The sequence below is a fragment of the Xenopus tropicalis genome, chromosome 5, assembly GCF_000004195.4.
Source record: "Xenopus tropicalis strain Nigerian chromosome 5, UCB_Xtro_10.0, whole genome shotgun sequence".
Taxonomy (NCBI): domain Eukaryota; kingdom Metazoa; phylum Chordata; class Amphibia; order Anura; family Pipidae; genus Xenopus; species Xenopus tropicalis.
In genome coordinates this window covers 79,915,994-79,942,644 of record NC_030681.2, presented here as the reverse complement: position 1 = coordinate 79,942,644, position 26,651 = coordinate 79,915,994, and the positions used below count along the sequence as shown (strand labels likewise).

At 40.0% G+C, this 26,651-nt stretch overlaps 1 protein-coding gene across 2 annotated transcripts in view; it reads right to left on the bottom strand.

The window, feature by feature from the left end:
- The window catches only part of popdc3 (popeye domain containing 3), a 33,040-nt gene extending 7,417 nt beyond the window's left edge, over positions 1-25,623 (bottom strand). Inside the window, exons 1-3 of one of the 2 annotated variants that reach the window (XM_018093881.2) lie at positions 25,364-25,623; positions 7,677-7,730; positions 4,547-5,346 (exon numbers count right to left, since the gene is read on the bottom strand). In XM_018093881.2, the coding sequence (XP_017949370.1) occupies positions 4,547-5,037 (491 nt within the window). In that variant the 5' untranslated portion in view covers positions 5,038-5,346; positions 7,677-7,730; positions 25,364-25,623. 2 annotated transcript variants of the gene reach the window in all.
- Positions 25,624-26,651: the final 1,028 nt, after the last annotated feature.

Genomic DNA, 26,651 nt, shown 5'->3' with positions numbered 1-26,651 from the left:
GTGTGGAGAACCTGAAAAATCAATTTTTGTTTCTGATTTTATAACCCCTTTAAAATGCCAGCTAGCAAATGGCTGATATTATGAGGATAGTGTAGTTGCCCCCTAGGACAATGAGCCACTGATCCCAAAAAGCTGTCCAACCACATGTCACTGCTGTGTTTTTAGTTTTTCAAACCAACATGTGTGGCTTGCTTCTAAACTTGGCTACAGTTACTGAAAGTTTGAATTTTTAAGTAAAAGTAAAATAAAATAAATTATTATTGAAGAGTGTTATTAAAACATAGGGGGGGGGGGAAAGAATATTTATTGGATGATGCTACAAAAAGAGACAGCATACAGTGTTGGACGGGCCTGCCGGGTTCAAGGACTTTTCACTGGTGGGCTTTGACATTAGTGGGCCCCCCTCTGAAACACAGAATAAAAACTCTTTTCTACCATTTCCAGGTTCTGCATGTGTTTCATTTATTCCCAGCAGTGAGAAATATAGAAAAGAGTTAGTTCTGTGATGGGCTCAAAGAAATGACAAAGCTACAGATAAGCAGGAGAATCCAGGGAGGATGTTAATTATATAGAGTTGGCACGGGGAGTTTCTCAGGTAGAATATTCACAGTGTAAAGGGGAGAGCATGAACTAATAAATTAAGACAACCACATAGAAAAGAACAGTGCCTTTTTCAACTGTATTAATCAATTACATTTAAATAATGAATTTTAGAATTTACCCATTAAGTTAGCCGACAGGAGCAGATGTGCAAGTAACCAGTTGCAAACATAATGAGGTTTAAACAAAAGATTTAACAATAAAAAAAGCAGAGACGGCAGCAGAAACGAGTATAAGGTGCAGACAGGGCAGGCAACAAACAATCAAATTCCAAATAACAGTACAAGGTCAAAACCAGGGAGTCAGAATATGAGGGAACAAAGGCAGGGCAGTAACTTAAGGAGCAAATGGAGCACCAAAGTTATGGATATTATCCAGCAGTGCCAAATCACACTGCCTCCAGTGGTTCTACTGGGAGAAGTAGCAGCCAGTACACCTCTGGTCTCTGGTTTTAGATCAAGGAGTTCCTGACAAAGAACTTTTCAAACATGGGAATACCAGGGTTTTTCTCAATAAGAGGAAAAGGGTTAAGGGTTTGCAAATGGTGAGCTCTTGATATCAGGTCCCTCGGTGTCCCAGTCCAACACTGACTGCTGTACTTTTTTTATTCTTTTCAATTTCTGTATTTGTTTACTTACTTGGTCTTGGACCAAGAACCTAAATAGGGTGTTTACAAAAGCAGAAATGCAAGAATTTATTAAAAAGGGCTGTCAAACTTTATATTAAGTTAGAGATGAGTCTATGCTACTAACAACTTGTCAGTCTACTGAAAATGCTGTACTGAACTTGAAACAGGGCCATGCTTGTATTACACAAATTGTGTCAGGGAAATGACTTTCTTGGTAGCAGGCTGAGTGGGGAGAGACTGAAATGATTATGGTGTGTTTGATGGAGAATGGCAATATACGCATTATTAGAGACAGGCTGAAAAGGTGACTTAGGTGAATTTCATTTCAGATTTGTGATAGAATTTAGTTAAGAAAAGAGGTTAAGGCTTGGGAGAGCACATACAACCCATATTCAATAACTGAATAAACTAAGGGTAAAGAAACAGATGGGTACGGACAGAGAAGCTACGGACAGAAATGGCCTAGTGTGATGGAGTTCTATACCCAATAGTAACATTCTTATACATGATTCAGACAGCAAGAGAACATTCTGTCATAACATTAGAGAATAACTTAGTAATAGCAATAGAAGGATTTCAGAAATAAGCATATATTGCTTATATTGCTAGCAGAAAAAAGCATCACTCTTTAGTTAAGAAAATCCACTGAAAATTCCAACTTTTATAATCACCCAGTGTGTTCAACAAATCAGTTAAATGAATCACATAAAAAGTCATCAACAAGAAGTCTGCCAGCTCCTTTAATGATACGTATTTTCATGTGGAGTTTGCCCAGTGTTGAATGCAAAATTTGCAACTTAGCAATACCCTTAGCCAAACTATTGATTTCTATGTTCTACTGATAGCTGGCTAAAAAAAGAAAATCACTGTTTCTGTTGGTTACCGCCCAAGGGGCAAATTTGCCCAGTGTTGATAAACATGCTCAACTTGTCCAACAGAGTGCCAAGAAGAGGACAGTGAGTAACTAAAGCTGGCCATACACGTGGCGATCTCACGATGTTTCGTACGACCGTCGGTCGCACGAAACATCGTCAGATCCGCCACACACCATTCAGGGCTGAATCGGCAGGTAAGGAGGTAGAAACAATAGGATTTCTACCTCCTTCTGCCGATTCAGCTCTGAAGGGAGAATTTTGGTCAGGCGCCTTCTATGGCGCCCGATCAAAATTTTCTAACTTGGCCGATCGGCGAGCCGACCGATTTCAGCAGCTTCCTGCGATATCGGTCGGCTCGCTGACATGCCATACACGCACCGATTATCGTACGAAACGAGGTTTCGTACGATAATATCGGTGCGTGTATGGCCACCTTTAGTCGTTAAGTTCAGATTGTGTGCCCCATTGAAATCCAATTTAAGTCTAAGACTCAAATTGAATTACTAATCATCTTACAGAAATAATTATCTCCTCTTGAAAATACATTTGGATTACAAAAACCTTGGGTGACAATTGAAACAAAGTGAATGAGGCACTCTCATGCTATATTTAGGTAATCATACTGTGCAGTTTTCAAGATGCATGGAAACTAACATAAATAAATAAACATCACTCTTTTGGGTAACTCTGCCTTTGTTACCCAGTATTTTGCTGTATGATTACCCCTTCCAAACCTTAACATGAGCTTAGGGTTGGAAGGGGTAATCATACAGTAAAATACTGGGTGACTGGGTGATTAAGCACTGCACCAAATATAAGAAATTTTTATATATGGTTCCCCTTCAAAGAACTAGTCCCACTATTTGCTGCAAGATTTAATAGTGATGATAAGTCAAACACACATTCCTGACAGGATATAAAAACTTCACCTTTTTATGAAGGATTTCCTATGCAGTTGTGTTCAGAAAATGCTGGTGTATAACTTAATATCACCCACTCTTCACATTTATGAGACATTTTCGACAAGAAATTGAAATATATTGCCTCAGGAAAACCAAATAAACAATAAAATGTAAAATACAGAAATTTTATAGAATAAAAAAATAAAAAAAAAGACTTTGTGAATTGTACAGAACTCATTTGTCATGTGCTACACTGGGGAGTTAACAGGTACTAAGCAATTATCATGCATGGCATGCAGTCTGTAATTATCTACAGGGGACTGCATAGTTAACTTAAGGCCTAAGGGGGGGCACATGGGTACAAATAATTAGTACTAGCCGAAACGTTAGTCTCCTCTTTAATAAAAAATAATTTGTTTATATAAGTCTTGTGAGTGCTGACCCTATCTCAAGCACCTTCAACATTATTTGGACCTGCACCCAGGCAACAGCAACTTATCTATACGTGAGTGCCGGCATTTACTTGGAAGTTATTTATATATATATATATATATATATATATATATAATATTGTAATAAGATATGTTAATATTATTTGTCATTAATTCAAAAAACAATAAGGCAAAAATATTGTATTTTTTTTTTTTAAAGGAATCTGATTATAAACCAGGTCTGAATGAATTAATAGCTATTTGAGATGATCTTCTAAGATGAGCAGTGCTGTTTACCATATGTATCCTGATTAATGCACAGGCCCATTTTATGAACAATGTGTAAAAATTCTGAGCTTTAGATGTGTCCTAAAAACTGACTTTTAATCATCAATATATCATGGACCATCCAAAAACAGACCATCAGCCAATCCATTGCCCACACATTACATGCACATCTATTAAAACTGCTCAGCATGTCTGAATATCTCAGAGTAACAGATGCCAAGATTTGACCCTCGCAAACAACCTGAGGTCACCAGCCAGCTGTCTGAAGAGAGGAACTGTATGGATGAGAAATTTTATGTGGCACAGACAATTATATAAAGTTACTAGAGATTATTATAGTTGCAGCTTTGGCAGATAACTGTCAGTTACTTTTACAAACACGGTTATGCATATTACAAATGTACTGTAAGTCGCAGTTGAAAGCTGCTGTCGTACTCATGTGTTCCCAGGAGTAGCTTATTTGCTTGTGCGGCACTGGTTGCAATGGCTGAACACATTTATCACTGCTAGACAGAGGCCCCACTTCATTGTGTGGATATGTGCAGGGGCTAGACACCTAAATAAAAATGATGAACTGGTAGTTGATATACTGAACTGTAATGAATATAGATGTGGCCGTACAGTACATTTCCAGTATTCATATGCTGACAACACAAATAGAGTTTACATTGAGACAAGAATGTTGACCCCATGTGCTCTACAGTGTTTCCACTCCTTTTGCTTTGCTTGTTTGTTCTCATACGGCTGTGTACACTATACTGACAAGATAAACACAAACAAATAATGCATCTAGGATTGTAGCGCGAATGAGAAATGGCATACCTTCCCGATACAAGCAGAGAGAGTTTGTCAATGGGTGTTTTCCCTTGAACAGCATAACAATGATCTCGTTCCAGTGTCACTACCTCTGCATTACAGTATGAGATGATCTTCCGGAATATAGTTAGCGAGATCCCCAGGGGTTTGAAAACAGCAGAGTATACATCTTGGAATTCTTTGTCAAATGTGACACTCCTCAGTTGATAGGCAAGGTGAATGATCTGCACAATACAGATCACAAGAAGAATAAAGTTCCAGGAGAACACATCAGCAGCACAAACATCCATCCAAGCCCATATAGAGGTGCAGAGGAAACTTATAGCAAAGAAAATGTACACATAGAGAAGCCCAAAGTATCCACTTCCTCCCATGCAGCCCAATACAAAGAGAACACTGGCCAGATGGTAAATGGATCCTTCGGCCTCCAGTTTCCAGCCACTACACACTGGGTGTCCAATCACAAGTCTCTCCCAGAAAGTCACATTTTCTTCCATGGCTATAGCCAGAAAGATACCTTCTACATCACGCTAGTATGCAGCTGTTTACAGTTTCTGTCATTTGTGTTCGGCATCCTTTTGGCTTTGTATTAAGTTTTAGTGTGGCAGTATAGGTTAAAGCCAATTCTTCATAGTATGTCTGCATGATGCTTCTGATTATGCAGTTCAGACTTAGAAATGACTATAACTAAAAGCTCCATACTCTTCTTGAGCACTTGCTAGGCTGAAATTCACCATGAGAGTTCTTCCACATAGAGGCTTAGATCCTGGAAAGTAGCCATCCATTATTCTTTCATTGGATGAATTCTGTAGAAGACAAATATGATTAGCAAGGTGTTATAAAAACATCTCAGTAGACCCCCTTACTTGCTGTTCTTTAAAGGCAATTTAATGTAAAGCCCTTACTGGCTCTAAGGAACCGCTTAATGGGCAATCATATTAAAAAGAACAACTAAACAGTAGTGGACCTAAAGAAATAAATCTGTTTTACAACTAGTAATAATCTATTATTTTTTGTTACAGTGAACATGCACATTAAATAAAGCAATATTCTATCTATAAAAATAAGTCAATATCCAGGACTGCCATCAAAAACTTTGAGGCCTCCTACAAGTAATTAATAGGGGGCCCCACGAACACATGCATGTAGTGTCAATAGTTTGGCCACGCCCCTTGTGTGTACAATATAAACAGCTGATTTTACTCCATAATAAGCAGTTTATATAAAGAGTTCCATTAATTTATGTGCTAACTTATGGTCAGTTCATTGGGTGTCAGTGGAGTTTGCCCTAAGTTTAAACCCTACTCTCATAGCTTGATATGGAAGTTACGTAAGTTTTTGCATAAGTTACATAAACTGTGCAAGCTTAAGGCCCCAATGATCTTGCTCTGGGGCCCAATAACTAGTCAGTAGTAACGTATATAAACAGTAAAATAATTCATGTGCTTGTGTGTCAGTCTTTTAATTGGGAGTGAAAGTTTATATGTAACTTTCCTTGAAAGTAAGGTAAGCAAAAAGATGTTGCGGTGGGGCCTGTGACTAGTTCATGAAGGAGATACTCATAAAATTTAGTAAATAGACCTCAAGTTAAACAGCTGATGTTGCTTTATAATAAGCAGTTCATAAAAATTAATGTGCTAAGTCAGTTCATTGGGGGGAGTGGGCTTTACCTTAAGCTTGTCTTTTAATTGATATGCAAGTTAAGTAAGTTTTAGGCAAACTACATAAGTTTCTGGACAGTTTTTGTGAAAGTTATGTAAATTGCATAAGTTTCAACTTAACTTTATATGTAACTTACTCAATCTGCTTAACTTTGAACGAATGAACTTTGATGAAACTGCAACTTCAAGACCTCTACTTGCTCTGGGTAAATGGGGTTGCTGACTGAAACTTTCTTAGATTTCTGGGATTTTTTACCTGCACATTATGGGACCTATTATTCATAATACTCAGCACATGGGGTCTACTAAAGAATCATTTTAACATTAAACCCAAATAGGATTGTTTTGCCTCCAATAAGGAGTCATCATATCTTTTTTGGGATCAAGTACAAGGTACTGTTTTATTATTACAGAGAAAAAAAATAAATTATTTAAAATTTTGAATGATTCTATTAAAATCTAGGAGAGGTTGCCTTCCTGTAATTCTGAGCTTTCTGAATAACAGGTTTCCAGATAATAGATCCCATTCCTGTGTTAACAGTAATTGCAGTGACAGTGACCACCATTTTCCAAGGCCTGCGCTTTTCAAGTTCTGGTGCATGGAAGATCTTGGAAATGTAGATGTGACAAATATTAATACTGAGTAATAAAGAAACCACCACTCTGCATATTAAACCATTGCTTTACAGAGCTTTTATCAGCCATTTTATTCTTAACCTTTCCATTAAATTTGTCTGAACTTGTGCATTCTTGATTAACAAATGTTGACAACCAGCACATCAGACTTGATAGTTTTCAATTAAACTCGTTGTCAGCGTGAATCTCTTTAAATGACAAACAAATTATCACTTCACAATATCAACTAACACAATACTGACTTGCTGCTTCAAAGAGGCTTTTAGTTGGAGCACCACAGGATTCCAAAACAAGACAACTGGATTTAGATACAGATTTTACCCTAGTATATTGGATTTCTTTCTGTCTTTTTTCCCCCTGCAACTGGGATAATGAGTGCTGCCTTCTTTACTGCACAGTACCGGGATGCGCCCTTGGAACAGGCTATCTTTGGTTCATTAAATGATTGACTGCTTCTTTGGCTTTGCAAATTGACTTTTAGACATAATATGTAATTCACGTAAACTGATTACTTTTGCAAGTGAATTAATCATTTGTTATTTAATAGATAGCCATTTCAAATAGAGTTACTGCACACTTTTATTTTATTGTGAAACCCCACAGGAATCTACAACTGTTTAATATTTGCAAAAAGTCACACATACTCTATGACATGAATTAAAAAAAAATAAAAAGGTGTTTACTAGGTACACGTGATGGCTTCAGCAGTGTCTTTGTTCACTTGATGTCTTCCAATCTACATGGCAAAACTAATGCAATATTTATATAAGTGCAGGATATGGATATCACTAACAAGCAAGTATAGTTAATTAAAATGACTTGATGTCTGATATTCTCACCTGCTTGCATGCAAAGGAAATACGTCCTCATCTGTAAGCTATCCCTTAGGACTTCTGTAAGAACAGGTATAAATACTTTATAGAACTCACTGTCAACAGCCTGGTCTGAATTTAGAGGGAATCTTGCTTATTCCACACAATTCTCCACTGAAATAATATTTCCATATCGCTGTCCTACATTGCTGCCAATAAACTACAATAATATTTGTGGGGGGGTTTGTACCCCTTTTGCACTGGGCACTGTCTGAACTGCAAATTTAACGTAAAAGCCATGATTTTACTTTTAACATGACCTGGCATGGGGAAGTCGTTGGACTGAGAATGTTAAGAATCCTAAACACACGGTTAATAGAAGTGTTATTCCCTATTATGGAGGTAGACATTGTACAGCAGTTAGTCATCCTGACCATTAGTAATCTCCCCGAGACAAGAACAAGGCACTAACAAATACTGGCAGTTAGTTCTTGGCACCCACACCATGTTTATGGATCATTAAGGACCTATCATGAAAAAATTATTTCCCCCCACCAATGGTGCAGGCTAAAAGAGCTGGTTTAGGAAAACAAATGCATTTTATCAAGAATCACCCCTATTTGTCAGAGCTATGCCTTGCACACTAGGAAGGAGCTCCTGGTGCTAGCAACCCTGCTGGAGCACAAGCATTCCGATCTTCAAAAAACATCAGTTAATGTTTATGTGCAAGTTTATGACTTGTCTTTAATCAATTTTATAGTATGCAAACACCTTCCTGATGTTTTGCTAGTCTGGCATTCATACACACAGCCACATATGTATACACAGACACTTACACACCAGTTGTAGCATTAAATAACTTCTTATATCCCACAATGGTCCCAATTTTAGAAAGACATTCCTAATTCATAGAACTAGGAGGGCTTATTTTATATAGGGTGAGGTGGTTTAATGGAACATGAACTAAGGATTCAGCCCTGAAGGTTGTTTGGTTTCCAGTATGAAAAGCAATTTATCTTTCTGTCTAAGCAGCGGAGCGAGTGGGTGTCATCATCACAACAAGAACCACAATATTTGCCCAGTTGGGTGACTAGAATTTTATGAAGATACCATGCTGTTAAAGGACCTTATATTTTATTTAAAGGAATACTGTCATGGGAAAACGCATCAGTTAATAGAGCTTCTCCAGCCGAATCCTGCATTAAAATCCAGTAGATAATAGAGTTTATTTCTCATGGTGAGAAAATGTGCACAAAAATCAGATAAAGGCATTATGTTAGTTACACTTTGCTCTGCTTCTTGGCCTCTGGACACACTCTAGGAAAATTGTGCTTCGTGAGTAAAATTTTGGGGCAAGAAAAAGATCTGTTCTCAGTAATAATAAAACCTCAAAAAAAAAAAAAGAAGAGTTTTAGTACTGACAATCTTTTTTTCAATCTTCTTCCTTTTTCAACAGATGTTTACAATACATAATATAAAACAAAAAAGACCAAAGTACCTTAAAAAAGGGGTTGTGTCCACTCATAAATATGGGGTTTAACTGTGCTCTGCTAGATCAGACATTTAAGCATTTATTTCCTGACACTGTTTGCTGCAGAAACTAGCATCTTATCGGTTCACTTGTTATATAAAGGTGGCCATACACTTTGTGATCCTCTTGTTTGGCGAGGTAAAGTGGCCAATATTGGGCTAATTTGATCGTTTGGCCCTAGGGCCAAGGGATCGAATTAAAACAGCAGGCATAAGCACCATTGGACCAAGGACCACATCAACGAGTCAAAGTGGTCCCCAATACAATGGAAAAATCAGACCTGCCTGACCTAGATATGCCCAATGTTTTTACCAGATGTCGATTGGGTAGGCCCACTGGGGGTGCCCATAAACAGGCAGATAAGCTGCCAAATCAGTCTGAAGGACCCATATCGGCAGTTGAAATCTGCCTGTGTATGCCACCTTCATACTGCTCTAGTCAGAATCCACCCTGAATAACCCATACTTAGTGCCTTATTACTCCCTAGCTTTGCTTGGCTCTGGAGACCACCATCTATTATGGTCAAAAGTTTCCCAGCATTCTAATTTTGAGTTCTGTGTCAAAAGCCCATATTCCTCTAGGCCCCCACAGCTTCAAAATAACTGTGTTCATGTTTTTGTTGCCCCCAAAAAAGGTCAGATTTAAAAATATGGAAATGCATTTGGAACAATAATATATTTATTCTTTCTCACAAAATCCCTTTACAATAAGATCATTTTCTATTTGTATCCTACTCTGCCAAAAGCTGTTCTCCTGGACTGCAGTGCCATAAAGCACAAAGAAACCTGATTATTATTTTATCTATATAGGGCCAATAGACCTGCTTTTTATATTACATTATTTCACCTTATGTTAGATTTAAATGTTATCTGAACTCTACAATATTTAAGATAACAGACAGCATTACCATACAAGGCATGTTTTTGAGGCTACAGTGCTTGCAATTGAAGCTGATGCAAATAAAATATTGCCCTAAGACTCCTGTCCTTTTTATCTCAGAGGGAAGGATGAACATAGCTGTGATAAAGAGCAGAATTCCCTCTAGAGAATGCATCTGTGGCGTCTTTGTTCTTTATGTAAAAATTCTGCATGGTAAAAACTTAACATTAAAACAGTGCTAAATATGAACACACAGAGAAAGTACTCTAAAATGGGCCATGTGAGGAATTAAACCATCTCTTCAAGAGCTTTGTAGTACTAATGAGAGCCTGGGCTGATAAATATTTACATCAATCATTTTTTTTGTTCTAAATACTGTGAATGTCCTTGCATCTGATGTATGGATTGCGGTTCTGACCAGTTCTAGTGATGCACAGGTTGAATTTTTTTCAAACTTCACCAACACTTATGCCCTCTGCCGCGCCAATTTATATACCTATGACCATCCTCCCCCATCTCTGATGTCACTGGATGGGGCAGTGAAAGTGCAAGTATATAAGTAAAACCACAGCTTGCTTGCAAGATTGGTATGGGGCCAGGAAGAGTGCAGAAAAGTCAAGGAGGGGCTGGCAGGAAAATATGGTCTACCATCTGCCTGCAAGCCGCTTCAAGTGACAATAGGTTTACCTGAACCCTCACAACCTGTAGGTCCTGAATGATCCACGCATCACTAGTCAGGTGAGAATGTGGATATCCAATAAATCTATAGTATAATCTGACAAGTCCCGCTGCGCCATAGGTAGTGGGCCTGGAAGAGCGCAGCGAAGTCAGGGAGAGGCTGGGTTGGTCCAACACTCACCTTCATGACCCTTCTGGGGCAACTGGTCAACCCATCCCAATGGCCCTGGCTGACCTGCACTTCATTAGTCCGTATACAGACTATACATCCAAAAGTATTTTTAAGTCCTATAGTTAACTTTTGCTTAGGACAGGAGAAAGACAGGTGAATCCCTGATGGAATCGGATCTAGAAATACCTGTTAATAATTATGTTAGCTAAAGCAAGCAATGCCATTTAGTTGAAAGAGCAAGAACAAGAGCCAGCAAGATATTGCCCTATACTGAAAGTATTGCAAAGGAAAGGGAAATTCTTCCATTTTATAAAGCACTGGTAAGACCTCTCTAAAACATGCAGTGCCATTATGACCTCCTTTACTCAAAAAGAAAATTACTGAAATAGAGTAAAGGTGGTCATACACAGGCTGACTTTGCAGATCTTTTAGTGTATGGTCAGAATTAGTTCACAGAAGAGCATCTAGGTTCATAAATGTGATTAAAGTTAGGGTTATGCAAACTCTCTAGTATCTTATTCACCGGAGAATACGTTGAGATAAGGTGAAAGTGGGATTCAGTCTAATGTGTGAAAGGGTTCTTACAGTGAGAGCTGTGAATTTATAGGGTACATTAATTATCTCAGGGTAATGTTACTATAAGGTACAAATTTGCCCAGGTCAGGTGTTTGTTTTCAAACAGCCAACTACTAAATGTTAATTAATATGGGTGCCAAGATTGGAAGCAAATCCCCTTTATTTCATTATCCCTAATGCTATGGTGATCCATGGACTGGTTAGACTGTCCTTCTAGGGTCAGGAATAGTTTTTTTTTGTGCCTTGTGAGGCAAAATTCAGACAGCTACAGATGGCATATTTTTGTCTTCTTAAAGGAGAATGCAAGCCACAATTTAAAAAGCATACTGCCCAATAGTCCTCCTATTGTTTAGAAAAAACGCCACACTTTTGGCTCACCTAATCAAATATTTACTCAGTCACACTTACTTCACATTTTCTAGAACAGGCAGCCATCTCTAAAAAGGTATTCTCCCTTCCTTTCCCTCCTTGCTTCATACTGCACATGTGTTTCATTCCCTCCCCCCCCCCCCTCTGCCAGATCCGCTTCTGATTGGCTGGTGGGCATGTATAGCTCTCAGAACAGCAGACAGGCTCAAGTTACACACATCTCAGAGAATAGGAAGGCAGCCGCTGGCAGCCTACAGGAAGGACAGAGAGATTTCAGTGATGTCACTGTAGTCTTCACACTGCTGTAGGCTGCCAGCACCATATCTCAGAGAAGCAAGCAGGGATCTGGGAATTTAGATATGCAGTAAGTACTTAAAAAGAATGCCTTTAGACTTACTTTTAATTTATATTAACCTTTCATTGTCCTTTAAACTAGGTAGGATTTGCTAGACTAAAGGTGCCCATACACTAAGATCCGTTCGCTTGGCGATGTCGCCAAGCGAGCGGATCTTCACCCGATATCCCCACCTACGGGTGGGCGATATCGGGTAGCAAGGGACTTAAAAAAAAAAATAATCTGATCGTTTGGCCCTGGGGGGGATTACATTTGAGCTTATGGGGCAGTCGGTTCGGGGACCGCATCAACGAGCCGATGCGGTCCCCGATCCGACCGGATTTTCTAACCTGGCTGATCGAGATCTGGCCAATTTCAGGCCAGATATCGGTCGGCCAGGCAGCTCTGTTCTGCCCATACACGGGCCGATTAACTGCCGAATCGGTCCAAGGGACCGATATCGGCAGCTATAGTCGGCCCGTGTATGGGGACCTTTAACCTTTTTAATCTTAAACTACCATTTATTTACTCTTTAGCTAAACATACAATATCAGTATACTGCTTTATCCCTTAGCTAGCACCCTTTAATAATATAAAGTCATATTGCCCAATAAGAAATAAAAACACCAGCAGTTGTGTAATGTAAGCTTTGTGAACCGATCACACATATTCTCCCTTTCCCCCCTCTAAACCTATACATTATTTATACTTTCTCATTTATACCATTTCCTCTACAGATTATATTACCTCACTCTAGATGCTCTCTTACCAGAACTACTAAATTACAAGACCCATTAGCACTCATTGCATATTGATGTAAATATGGTTTGAAATGTGTAAACCATTTATGAGTTCAATTGTATTCAAAAAATGGTTGTGAAAAGCTCTGAAGGCAAATAAGAGCCGACCTGAAATACTATTAATAAGTAATGATCTCGCTATGGGGTAATGGCATCGCATTGCTTTTTTTCTGTATCTGGTGCAAGTAATTGCCCTTTGACTATAAGAAGGGGTTAAAGAGAAGAGCTGGCTTGACAAAATTGGTTTATAAATGAGGCACTGAAGCAAAATCAGCATATTTTGAAAACCGGTTACCAGTTATAATGTAGGGTTATGCCAATAACCTATGGGATTCTGTGAATCATTGTAATTGTATACTGTATCACCAAATAAAGGTAGGAAAATACTGGAGGGATACTGTCACCATTAAAATTAAGTACCACTTATGTTACATTTTCTGAAACATAAATAGCCTTTGGAATAGCTTATTGTGGTTTAGGCTAGGTAAGACTTCTGCAACTAATAAAAGAAATAGATATCTTTTATAAACCACTGTGCTGCTTTCTCCTAAAACTTTATGTACTGTACACACAGATAACTCTGGTGCATTTAAGCCATCTTTATAAACTTGCCCCACAGTGCCATTAGAGAACTTCAGTAACAATGTACTAAAATGACAAAACATTGTACACTAGTAATTAAAGTAACCTTGCAGTATATTTTAATACTAAATACAGGTGCAGTCATGGCAGGTGCATACTGCAGCTTAAAACATGGAGGCCAAAACTCTGAATAAAGTTATAGCTAGCTTGTGCGCAAGTGTAAGTTTTTCTGCGCTCCTAAGATTGCAGTGTGCTGGTGAAAAAAATCCAAAAGCTTAGATAGGACATTGTTTATTGCAGGTGTCGCTAGCTTTGGTGTCTTGCCCCATAAAAAGGTTATCTATCACAATTTGGGTTATGTCCTTGTCCTCTCATTTATGCAAACAGTTTGCCAATTTGCAGAATTAGCACTGAAATCCAAGGTTAAATATGACTAGCAGGACAGAATTTTGTATTCATTGAGGTGAAACACCTACCTAATGGTTTGGTTCAGACAAGTAGAGCACCTTGTGTGAAGGAGGGAAACCGCTAGCTGCTGAAGCTACATGCACTCTTATTAAGTTAACTAAGTTCTGCTGTAAAACAGGGAGTGAGGCAATTCCTACAATAGCAAATGAGTGAGGCTATCAATTCAAGTAACATAGTAACATAGTAACATAGTAAGTTGGGTTGAAAAAAGACATACGTCCATCAAGTTCAACCATAATGCCTATATATAACCTGCCTAACTACTAGTTGATCCAGAGGAAGGCAAAAAAACCCCATCTGAAGCCTCTCTAATTTGCCACAGAGGGGAAAAAATTCCTTCCTGACTCCAAGATGGCAATCGGACCAGTCCCTGGATCAACTAGTACTAAGAGCTATCTCCCATAACCCTGTATTCCCTCACTTGCTAAGAATCCATCCAGCCCCTTCTTAAAGTTATATAATGTATCAGCCAGCACGACTGATTCGGGGAGGGAATTCCAGAACTTCACAGCTCTCACTGTAAAAAATCCTTTCCGAATGTTTAAATGGAACCTCCCTTCTTCTAAACGAAGTGGGTGCCCTCGTGTCCGTTGGAAGGACCTACTGGTAAATAAAACATTAGAAAGGTTATTATATGATCCCTTTATATATTTATACATAGTTATCATGTCACCTCTTAAGCGCCTCTTCTCCAGTGTAAACAGACCCAACTTGGCCAGTCTTTCTTCATAACTGAAACTTTCCATACCCTTTACCAGCTTAGTTGCCCTTCTCTGGACCCTCTCTAACTCAGTAATGTCCCGTTTGAGCACTGGAGACCAAAACTGAACAGCATATTCTAGATGGGGCCTTACCAGCGCTCTGTAAAGGGGAAGAATAACCCCCTCCTCCCGTGAATCTATACCCCTTTTAATACAGCTCAAAACCTTGTTTGCCCTTGCAGCTGCTGCCTGGCATTGCTTGCTACAGCCAAGTTTATTATCTACAAGGACTCCAAGGTCCTTCTCCATTATGGATTTGCCTAGTGCAGTCCCATTAAAGGTATACGGGGCTTGCATATTTTTACATCCCAGGTGCATGACCTTACATTTATCCACATTAAATCTCATCTGCCACTTAGCTGCCCAGATTGCCAGTTGGTCAAGATCCTGCTGCAGGGATGTCACATCCTGGATAGAATTGACTGGTCTGCAAGTTTTGTGTCATCTGCAAACACTGATACATTACTCATAATACCCTCCCCTAAGTCATTTATGAACAAATTAAACAAAAGTGGACCCAGTACAGAACCCTGAGGGACCCCACTGAGGACCTTATTCCAAGTAGAGAATGTACCATTAACAACCACCCTCTGTACCCGATCCTGTAGCCAGTTTTCTATCCATGTGCAAACGGCTTCACTAAGACCAATAGACCTTAGCTTAGAAAGCAGTCGTTTGTGGGGAACGGTATCAAATGCTTTGGCAAAATCCAAATAGATGATATCTACTGCATCCCCACTGTCCAGCTTCTTACTTACCTCATCATAAAAAGCAATTAAATTGGTCTGACATGACCTGTCCTTCATAAAGCCATGCTGATTACTGCTCATAATGGCATTCTCCACTACATAATTTTGAATGTGATCCCTTAACAAGCCTTCAAATAACTTGCCCACCACGGATGTCAAACTTACAGGCCTATAATTGCCAGGCTGAGATCTTACTCCCTTTAAGTGAGAATGCGGTCCCCGATCCAATGGAAAAATCAAACCTGCCCAATTGACATCTGGCCAATTTCATCGGTGGTGCCCATACACAGGCAGATAAACTGCCAAATCGGTCTAAAGGAATGATCTCAGCAGCTGGAATCGGCCCGTTTGTGGCCAGCTTTAGTTCATGATCCATTAAACCACCACACCCTATGTCAACTAAGGCCCTCCTAGTTCTAAGAATTAGAAATGACTTTCTTAAATCGGTACTATCGGGGGTATAATAATTTATTTAAAGCAACTGGTGTGTAAGTGTCTGTGTATACAGCGCCGGATTCCAAATCCGGGCGCCCCTAGGCCGCCCCCTATTCCCCCTTGCGCATGCGTAAACAAAACCACCTCCCCCCAGCCGTGCCGACGCAAGCGCGCATGCGCGGACATTTAAACTCCCATAAGGAGTATGGGAGCAAAATGCCAGAATTTTTGTGCGGCGGGGCGGCATGCCGCCCCTAAGTTTCTGACGCCCTAGGCCCGGGCCTTTGTGGCCTTGCCACAAATCCGGGCCTGTGTGTATACAAATCAGAAGTGTGTGTGTGTGTTTGAATGCCAGACTGGCAAAGCATCAGGAAGGTATTCAGATACTATAAAATTGATAAAAGACAGGCGGAGACTGCCCACAATCCTGCACAAACAAAAATCACTCATATATCTGTAGGCCACCATAAGCCCTCATTATGAACCGATCATTGGTCTAGTGACTAAATTAATTTATCAGCCTGATTTGGTCCCATAGGTGTTAAATTCAGATACTCAACCTCTTTTCCCCACCTTTGTTTTATCTCTCAGCTGAAACATATAACTGCTGAAATTTTAGTTAGACATGTTTAGAAAAATGACTATTGTGTACATATTTGCATTTCCACCACAGAAAAATATTATATTGTTTAAAAACTAAAGAGAAATCTGTAGCACAGTACCAGTAATCAGCTTTGGTCAATACGCAATTTCATTCCAGGAGAAGAGGAAATTGGCATATTAGATTAGGTTTTATAAAGAAGTCAAAAGAGTAATTAATTTACTCAGACCTCAGCAAAATTGTAAATGACTAGAACAATAAGACAAGCCTAACAATTTGAGAACCACTGACCTGGCTTAATTTTTTTAAACACACCGTTACATAGTAGCTGCATTTAGGAAAAAGACACAACCACCATTTTCAACCTTTGGCTCACATAAATCCTGACTAACTTCTTGCTGATGCAAAGGTGAAAAAATATCAATCCAAAGTGGTCTCCAATTTGCCATTAAATATTCCTTCCTGGCTCAGACAACAGTTGTACCAGCCCCTAGCTCAATTCTGTACTAATAGTAATAATTTCCATAAACTTGTTTTTTCTCATTTGATAAACTCCCACAACCTTACATCTTCCGCATAAAATATACCTTTTGCTTCTTGAAGTTTTCTTCTAATATTAAGCAATGTTATTGTGTTCTTTGGAAAGATCTACTGCTAAGGAACCAGAGTTTAGAAATATATTTAACACCTTTAAGTGTCATTACTCCAATGTTAAAACAACAGCCTTCCCTCATAACTAAAAACTTCTGTTAGCTTAGTCGTCATTCTCTGGACCAAAACTGCACTACATATTCTAGATGGGGCCTTACCAGTGTTTTATGAAGAGGGATCATTTGCCCCTCATTGTGTTCTATACACCTACTGCAGCATTTGCATTTATATCACTTTTTCCAACCAATAAAAATAACTCAACAAGACCACAGTGGAAACTGAAGCTTCTAGCATTGGTCAATAGTCTTTTAGTGTGCTTTAATTACTTTGAAGCAAAAGAAGCACAAGGTGTATTTTGTTTAAACAACTTACATAGTAATAAGATTGTAAGTCTATGCATCTCTACGAAGATAAACCTTTCCAAAAAACTATACAAGCTAGACCGGAGTAAAACAAACAAATGCAATTAAATTGCTTTTTAGATCAGTTATTACTTATGGTTTGCCAAATCATAATTATAAATGCTTGTTATTGATATAAGACATCCAATTTCTTATTGTATTTTAATTTCAGTAGTTTGTAACAGCTTATCTATTGGTCTAATGGCCACTGTTAATGATAATCAATATGCCACTATCCTCCTGCCACTACTTACTTTGGCATTACTAAGCGGTGAACTGTCAATACTAGGTCTGCTTTCATGTATATAAGTATAGGGGTGTTTTAATTATCATCGCCTTCCTTCTAAATACAGAGGTAGGCAAAACACTCAATATGCCATAAGACTAAAGGAAGGGGCACATGAGGCAATGATCCACTCCCATCCACTCCTTCGTCTAGCTCCACAGACATGCACAGTGTTGGCCTGTGTGCAGCTTGACTGAACAGATCTTGGCCCCAAAAAGGCAAAAGTATGGTTTTCTGGGCAAAATCCTCTCTTTGTAGCAGCACTCAGGCTAATGCTGCGCCTCTTTGTTGGGCTACATGGCGAAGCAGATGGGAGTGGATCCCATCTACTTCTTCCCATTTACTTTGAGAATATTCAAGTAAAATCTGTCTCTTTCTTTATAAATATGGTAAAACCAGTTTGCTAAAATTATTATGGCCATATGGTTCATTTTCTATAGGTAATACAGTTGCACCTCCCTACCTACACTCTGCTTTTATCTCTGTTGTAATGTAATTGCCTTAATGACCGGTTTACTGTGATTGGTTGTTCTTTTCTAGAATGGCATTGGTCATTTCCGGTTTAAATAGTGTGTACCTTTAAGGTCCACATAGACGGGCCGATAGTAGCTGCTAATCGGCCCGTGTATGGGCACTCCCGACGGGCCGGCCCTACCGATTTCTGGCCTGAAATTGTCCAGATCTCGATCGGGTAGGTTAGAAAATCTAGTTGGATCGGCTTTGCCTATGCCCGTCATTATAATTCGATCGTTTGGCCCCTGGATTCTCCCGATACCACCCACCGGTAGGTGGGGGATATCGGGAGAAGATCCACTCGCTTGGCGACATCACCAAGCTAGCGGATCTGCATGTGTATGGGGGCCTTTAGAGTTGAAATTTAGCCTACGATTAAGTGCCCTCTGTGGTACAAAACGCGCAAGGCTCTGATTGTGTATGGATTCAATAAACTAAGAATGCTTTAAACATAATTTGAACTGCTTTGAACTTTTATACTTTTGGGTAATCCGGAGTGCCAGCCTGCTTGTCCAGTATGTTTTCCCAGTTGGCTCCCTAAGCTGAAGGTCTTGGGCTTGAGCACCCGGACCCACTGTGATCAAGGGTATGCTATCTACCTATTATCACTTCAGAGCTGCCTTTTTTGTTTGTTTGAGCTTTGTAATACAGTTGCAGTCCAGTTGCAGTCTATTAGTGCCCAAATAGTTTCAATGGTGATATACTTTTGATAGACAAGTTAGTTAGGATGTTTTAGCAGTAATCTAGGACATCTGGGGTTTTTGCATAAGATCCTTCTATAATTGGAGACACTATCGTAAATATAAAATAATAGTTTTGTGATTAACATGAAATCATTAGTTTAGTTAATGTCATGTAAAAGATGAAGAATTTTTATTTAAACAATACATTATGACAATGGCATTATGGGGACTTGCGCGCTCAGGATGATGGGCTTCGCTTAACAGGCCCCTATACCTGTGCTAAGAAATGAACTGATGGTTTCAGAGAAAAACTAATTTCAAACAAGAAATAAATACAGTTCACTGTAGTATAGTATAAGATGAATTAGGAGAGAATAAAAAAGAGTAACATAATAAATTGCTCCTCCCCTTCAAACACTTTTCCTATTGATACGCTGCCGCCTCTAGGAGTTGCTTTAGAGATGACACCCCTGGCAAATGGAACTTAAAAACTGCTTACAGAAACTCCGACAGGTCATGAAATATGGTTGTTCCATGCCTTGAGCAGGCAGCCGCTCACATTCATTCCAACAGATACAAAGTGAAGAAAAATGGCAAAGTGACAACTTTTATTCGGCTCTGCTTTACATGATTCATTCCTCAAGATCATGGGGTAGAAAGCTTTGCTATTTTGTGAAATCATACTTATTTTCAAACAGATGACAGTAGTTGATACATATTTTAACACTTTACCATTTCTCTTACTAAGTAGCAAATTAAAGGGGTGGTTCACCTTTAAGTTAACTATTAGTATGTTATAAAATGTCTTATTCCTAGCAGCTTTGCAACTGGTCTTCATTGTTTATTTTTTTATTGTTTTTGAATTATTTACCTTCCTCTTGTACATCCTTCCAGCTTTCAAATGAGGGTCACTGACCCCAGCAGTCAAAAAACTATGCTCTTAGCTTACTATTTAATTATTATTGTAACTTTTTATTTCTTATCTATATATTCATATCCTGTCCTTTTCATATTACTGTCTCTCATTAAAACAGCTGCCTTGTTGCTAAGGTAAAAAAGACCTTAGAACCAAATAGTTGCTGAAATTCCAAACTGGGGAGCTACTGAAGAGAAAGGTAAATAACTGAAACCACAAAAATTTAAAAATGAAAACCAATTGCAAATTGTCTCAGAATATCAATGTCTATGCTATACTAAAAGTTAATCTGAAGGTGACCAACCCCTTTAATTAGAACTCCTTGAGGCCCTCTACATTCCTGCCCATGCCTTCACTTACACCATTATGGGGCCAATAACAGCACAAAATGCACATACAATCCAAATGACTGGGTTTGGCAGTAATGCACAGTTCTTTATAGGTCCTGTTACCCACAACTCTAGTCAGGGCTGTATATAATTGTGGCACAGCATGGGACAAAAAGATAGTTTGTTGCCCATCATAATCCATAGCTCCCATGAATCTGGCTGCAGGTTAGTAAAACCTATATATCAGTGCTGTCCAACTGCCGGCCCGCAACCCCCCTCTGTGTGGCCCCCCACCTGTCTGACTGCTTTGATGGCTTAACTTTGTGTAAGCTTTAAATGGTATCAGTACTGAGTTTAACTGGCCCCCTGCATGGTTCTCACCTCAGATTCAGGCTGATATCCCCCTGTATTGTTTAAAAATGTAATCCTCTGTACTGTTCACACTTTATAATCTCTGTATTGTTCACCCACTGCATTGTTCACACTTCAGGCTCATCTTGGAATCACCCACATTGTTCTCCTGTTCACACCTTAGACATTGTATGTACTTCCAGGCCTATGCTGCCTGTGTGTAGGCAGCATAAGGTAGGCAGAGTATGGCACATAGGCAGCATAGGGCAGGGAGGGTATGGCACACACAGGCAGCATAGGCCTGGGAGGATATGGCACACACAGGCAGAGTATGGCACACACAGGCAGCATAGGACAGACAGAGTATGGCACACAGACATTGTATGTACTGCCTGGCCTATGCTGCCTGTGTGTAGGGCAGGGAGGGTATGGCACACACAGGCAGGGTAGGGCAGGCAGAGTATGGCACACACAGGCAGCATAGGACAGACAGAGTATGGCACACACAGGCAGCATAGGACAGACAGAGTATGTGCCATACTCTACCTGCCCTATGCTGCCTGTGTGTGCCATACTCTGCCTGCCCTATGCTGCCTGTGTGTGCCATACTCTACCTGCCCTACCCTGCCTGTGTGTGCCATACTCTGCCTGCCCTATGCTGCCTGTGTGTGCCATACTCTACCTGCCCTACCCTGCCTGTATGTGCAGAGTATGGCACACACAGGCAGGGTAGGGCAGGTAGAGTATGGCACACACAGGCAGCATAGGGCAGGTAGAGTATGGCACACACAGGCAGCATAGGGCAGGTAGAATATGGCACACACAGGCAGCATAGGGCAGGCAGAGTATGGCACACACAGGCAGCATAGGGCTGGCAGAGCATGGCACACACAGGCAGGGTAGGGCAGAGTATGGCACACACAGACAGCATAGGGCAGCCAGAGTGCTGTGTGTGCCATACTCTGCCTACCCTATGCTGCCTGTGGGAGGTGAACCGGCAGGGGTTTGTTTTGGGAGTTTGTTAGCAGTTGGAAATAGTGATTAAATCAGAGGTGGGCAAACTTTTTGGCTCAGGGGCCACATTGACTAACAGACGGGCCGGACCGGGCCGGGACAGCGTTACGCCCGGGGATGCCATCAAAAATTATGGGGCCTCTCAGCTCCCCCCCAGCATCCTCCATGACCTGCAGCTCCCTCCTCCAGCAACCCGCTGCTTCCTCCGTCCCGTCCTTCTGTTCCCTGGCTCCCCAGTGCATTCTTTTATATGGTTGCGCCCCATGCATGCTGACGCTGTGCGCACGCACGGGGCGCAACCAATCAGGGCCCGTCATTCTTTTAAGGGGGCCGGAGACGGCAGGCCGGATTGAAAGGGCTGACGGGCCGCATGTGGCCCGCGGGCCGTAGTTTGCCCACCCCTGGATTAAATGGTCCCTAAGGTGTGTAATTATATGCTGGGGGTTGCTGTGCTATCCACAGGGGAAGAGGAGGCATTGGATTTAAGGGTATGTCTTAATATGACATAATATAATTCTTTCACATATGAATGATGCTTAATATCCCTGCAGTGAGGGCGAAGCATTTGGGTTTTTGCTGCACTACCACCATTGTGATAAAATGGGTGTGGTTTAAAGGGTGTGTGGCTTCCATTAGCGGCCCTCCACCATGTATGTGAGAGAAATTCCGGTCCTTGGCACCGCAGAAGTTGGACAGCACTGCTATATATCATATATATATATTAAAGGAAGAGTAACACCAAAAAATCAAAGTGTATACAAGGAACTACAGTATAATGTACTGTTGCCCTGCACTGGTGCAACTGGTGTGTTTGCTTTAGAAACATTACTATCGTTTAGTAAATTAAGCTGCTGTGTAGCCATGGGGGCAGCCATTTAAAAGAGAAAAGGCACAGGTTACATAGCAGATAACAGATAAGTTATGTACAATACAATGGTGTTTTATCTGTTATCTGCTATGTAACCTGTGCCTTTTCTCCTTTTTTCCAGCTTGAATGGCTGCCCCCGTGGCTACACAGCAGCTTTTTATATAAACTATAAAAGTGTTTCTGAAGCAAATGTGCAAATTTTACCAGTGCAGGGCAACAGTGCATTGTATTATGATTACTTAAAAACAGTTTTATTTTTTGGTGTTACTGTTCCTTTAATGTGATCTAAAATTTTACTTGTGTCATTATTCACATTTTTAACTATTCTACCTCCCACTCTCCCATCCGATAACTTGCCATGAATGTATATCTTTATTTATAAAGCGCTACTTATGTACACAGCGCTGTGCAATAGATTAATACAAACAGGGGGTTATTAAAATAATAATAGATAAATACAAAGTATAACAATAAATACAAGGTACAGTTGCAATAAGTTAAGAGTCAAAGAGACAAGAGGATGGAGGTCCCTGCCCCATAGAGCTTACATTAATGTACCATGATTGGGTAACTCCACCTCTGCTAGCATAGGCTTAGCTTTGGTAAGCTAAGACTTGACAGTCTTTCAAGCCACAAGGAATTTATAATTTGATCATCTGCTAAAAGTGTGTATAATTTCCCCTCATGTCGTGGCTTATTCTAGCAGCCCCATGATGCTGTAGTTTATTTTGTTTCTATTTTTTTCTAAGCCTAGCTACTGAGAAACATACAGGTATAGGATCATTATCTGGGGTATTCCAGATAAGAGTTTCTTTTTGTAATTTGGACCCATACCTTAAATCTGCAAAAAACATTTAAATGTTGTATAACCTCTGTAAAAGTGCATTGAAAAACATATCAGTACTAAACAAATACCAGGATAAAAAATAAAAACTATTAAATAAACCCAATAGTAATGTTTTGCCATCAGTTTGGACCAAGTAAATACAAGGTACTATTTAATTACTACAATTAAAAAGGAAATCAATTTCAAATTATTGCTCAAATGACTTGGTCATCCATTAATTCAGAAATCAGGTTTCTGAATATTGGGCTGATAAAAATTTCCATACCTGTATTTAAATCAGTATATTATTCTGTGCCCTCAACTGTGTGAAATGTATGCATGCAGAACCTTATCTTTTTTAGAGTTCCAGCCAATTGGCTTAAAAGCAAGATATAACAAAAGATGACATCTGACCACAATAAATAATTATCATTTACTCAAATTCCCTGGCACCCAGGCATTTTAACATGTCATTGTCAAACTCTTTCATGTACCTTTCCAAACATTTAACCCAAGTCTACCTGCTCAGAAATATAACCTACTACTTCCCAATGATAACTGTGTCACTAACATTAAAACTAACATTTTATTAAAGAAATCATCCCAGCACACTTTCTATAAAAAGGAAAACTCACCTAATACTGAGCACTCACAAAACAGGCTAAAGGCCTTGTGTCAGTGGTGTCACTTGGTGATACTGGGCCCCATGGCAAATTTATTGTAAGGAATTTCTAAAATGGCAGAAGTTCCTTTTTGTACCAATATATATTGAATTGCTGATTAATTAGAACTCCATGGGACCCTCTAAATTCCTGGTCCCCTCTCACTTACACCCTTTTGGGGCAAATAACAGCACAAAATGCATCTACAATCTATTTGACTGGGGCTTTGGCAGTACGGTATAGTTCTTAATATGCTCTGTTACCCACAACTCTATTCAGGGCTGTATGTACTAAAGTTCCCAGGAATCAGGCTGCAGGTTGGGAAAACCTATATCATATATCTGTTAAAGTGATATAAAATGTTAGTGGTGCCATTATGCACTTCTAATGCCATTTTACCTACTCTGCCATCCTATAACTCATGCTGAGTGGAGATATTTGCATGCCCTATTTAGCTCTGCTGTACAAAGGTGAGGAATCCTCTAAATGTGCAACTATGTATGTATGTCTTTATTTATAAAGCGCTACTTATGTGCACTGTACAGTAGAATACATGTGCACTGTACAGTAGAATACAAACAGGGGGTTATTAAGATAATAATAGATAAATACAAAGTATAACAATAAATACAATACACAGTTGCAATAAGTTAAGAGTCAAAGACACAGGAGGATGGCGGTCCCTGCCCCATAGAGCTTACAATCTAGATGACTGTGAATCTTTCTTTCTACAGCTCTACTGGTTAGAAACAGCATCTACAGATACACACTCATTTTTTAAAATCACATACAAACCAACCATAAACATGGTACCTGCTTCCCCTTCATGATCTAAATGCCAATCAAAACCTGGCTGACTGGCACACAGTACCAATAAACCTGGCATACAGGAATAATATACAGAATATATCATATCAAATCGTATGATCCAATGAGAACACACAGGTCACCCTAGGGCAGCAGAGCTATCTTTTTCCAGAATTGTGCCACTTATCCCCTGTATTCTCACAACCCCGTAGCTGCCCAATAAACGGGCGTGGAGCCCAAATGGTACCATGGCACCAACACGTGAACTCTTCCCCCCAGTGTTTCCCTCACCATCTGTTCCACTGTAACTTAATATTATTTTCTTGCTGTTCCGCTGAATTCCCCAAGCAGATCGCTTGTCCGTGACGTCCCCGTTAACCCAAGTTTAGAGAGAAAATGTGCGAGTCTCCCGCCCCCCGTCCCAACGCCCCCCCAGGTCTCCCCCCTCACCTTGCCGCGCTGTGGCACTTACCTGGCGGTGCAGAGGCTGGAAAGTTAGTTGTCAGTGAGAGGGAGCAGCGGGGAAGTGGGTGAGTTGCCGGCCGGGCGGGGAAATGTGACTAAAATAGGCAAAGAAGGAGAAGAGGGGAGGCTGCAGCCCTGAGCCGAGCTCACTCCCCTTCCTATAGCAGCGCCTGCAGCTCTCTGGCTGCTTCAGAGACACACGGGGGGAGGGCGGGAGGAGAGACGGACAGGGACAGCGGGAGGGAGGGAAGCCGGGAGGAGCCCGGAATGGAGAGCATATCATTTTAAACATAAATAGGAACAAAAAGCAAAGCGAAATTGACCAACATACAAAAATACAAACGTAGCAATTGGAACACATTTCTTTCCGTAAAAAGTGTTGTAGGAGGTAATGCACATCCTCTGGTAAAATATAAGGATATTAATTACCAGGGAGTTTAGTGACTATACGCAGGCTGAGGTGACTTTCACTATATATATATATATATATATATATATATATATAGACTTTAAAACGGGATAGGCTTCATTTTGTGTGTGGGTCATGTGACCTCATCAAGCGCTGCTTATAACTAGAGATGCCACATGCACCTTTGTAGTTATATTTTCTGGCCCTTGTGTGTCATGGTTCTTAATTTCAGTGCTTAGGTATATGTGACTTATATTAGTATCCCCTAATGTTGTTTCTGTACATTACAGCTGTGATAAGCCAGATGTGGCACTGATAATGTTCTATTGAACATTCAATGTTATGTTTACATTGAGGAGTAATATATTATTAAGGTCAATGCCCCCAACTATAGTATAACAATTTCAAATATATAATATTCCTGTATCTCCTGCATAGCAGCAGCTGTGAGTTGTAGTTGCCACTTTAAAAAGGGCAGAACATTCCTGGTATAAAAAGGGCATGAGTACCTGTGAGGCAGCAGGTTAGCTAGCTTCATGCACCTATTTATTGGGATAACTTTTTTCTGCTATAAACAAGGAAAGACAATATCATCTTGGAGGAACTCTTTAGCAAATATAAAACTACCGTAGCTTGGCTACATTTGCAGTTGGGGCTCATGATAGGGGTTACGCATAGCAACACTGTAATAATGTACAGTCTTATTTCAGCTGCTGAAACCTTTATATGCTTTTTCTTCACCCCTGGCTGGTCAAACAGTGGCCATTCAATTGCGCTGATAGGTCACCAAGTAGGCAGAAGAAATTACAGTGAGAGATTGGGCTCCATGGGTGGATATCAAGATTGCTGCGTTCCTGTTGCTCTGCCTTTTGACTTAATATCAAGA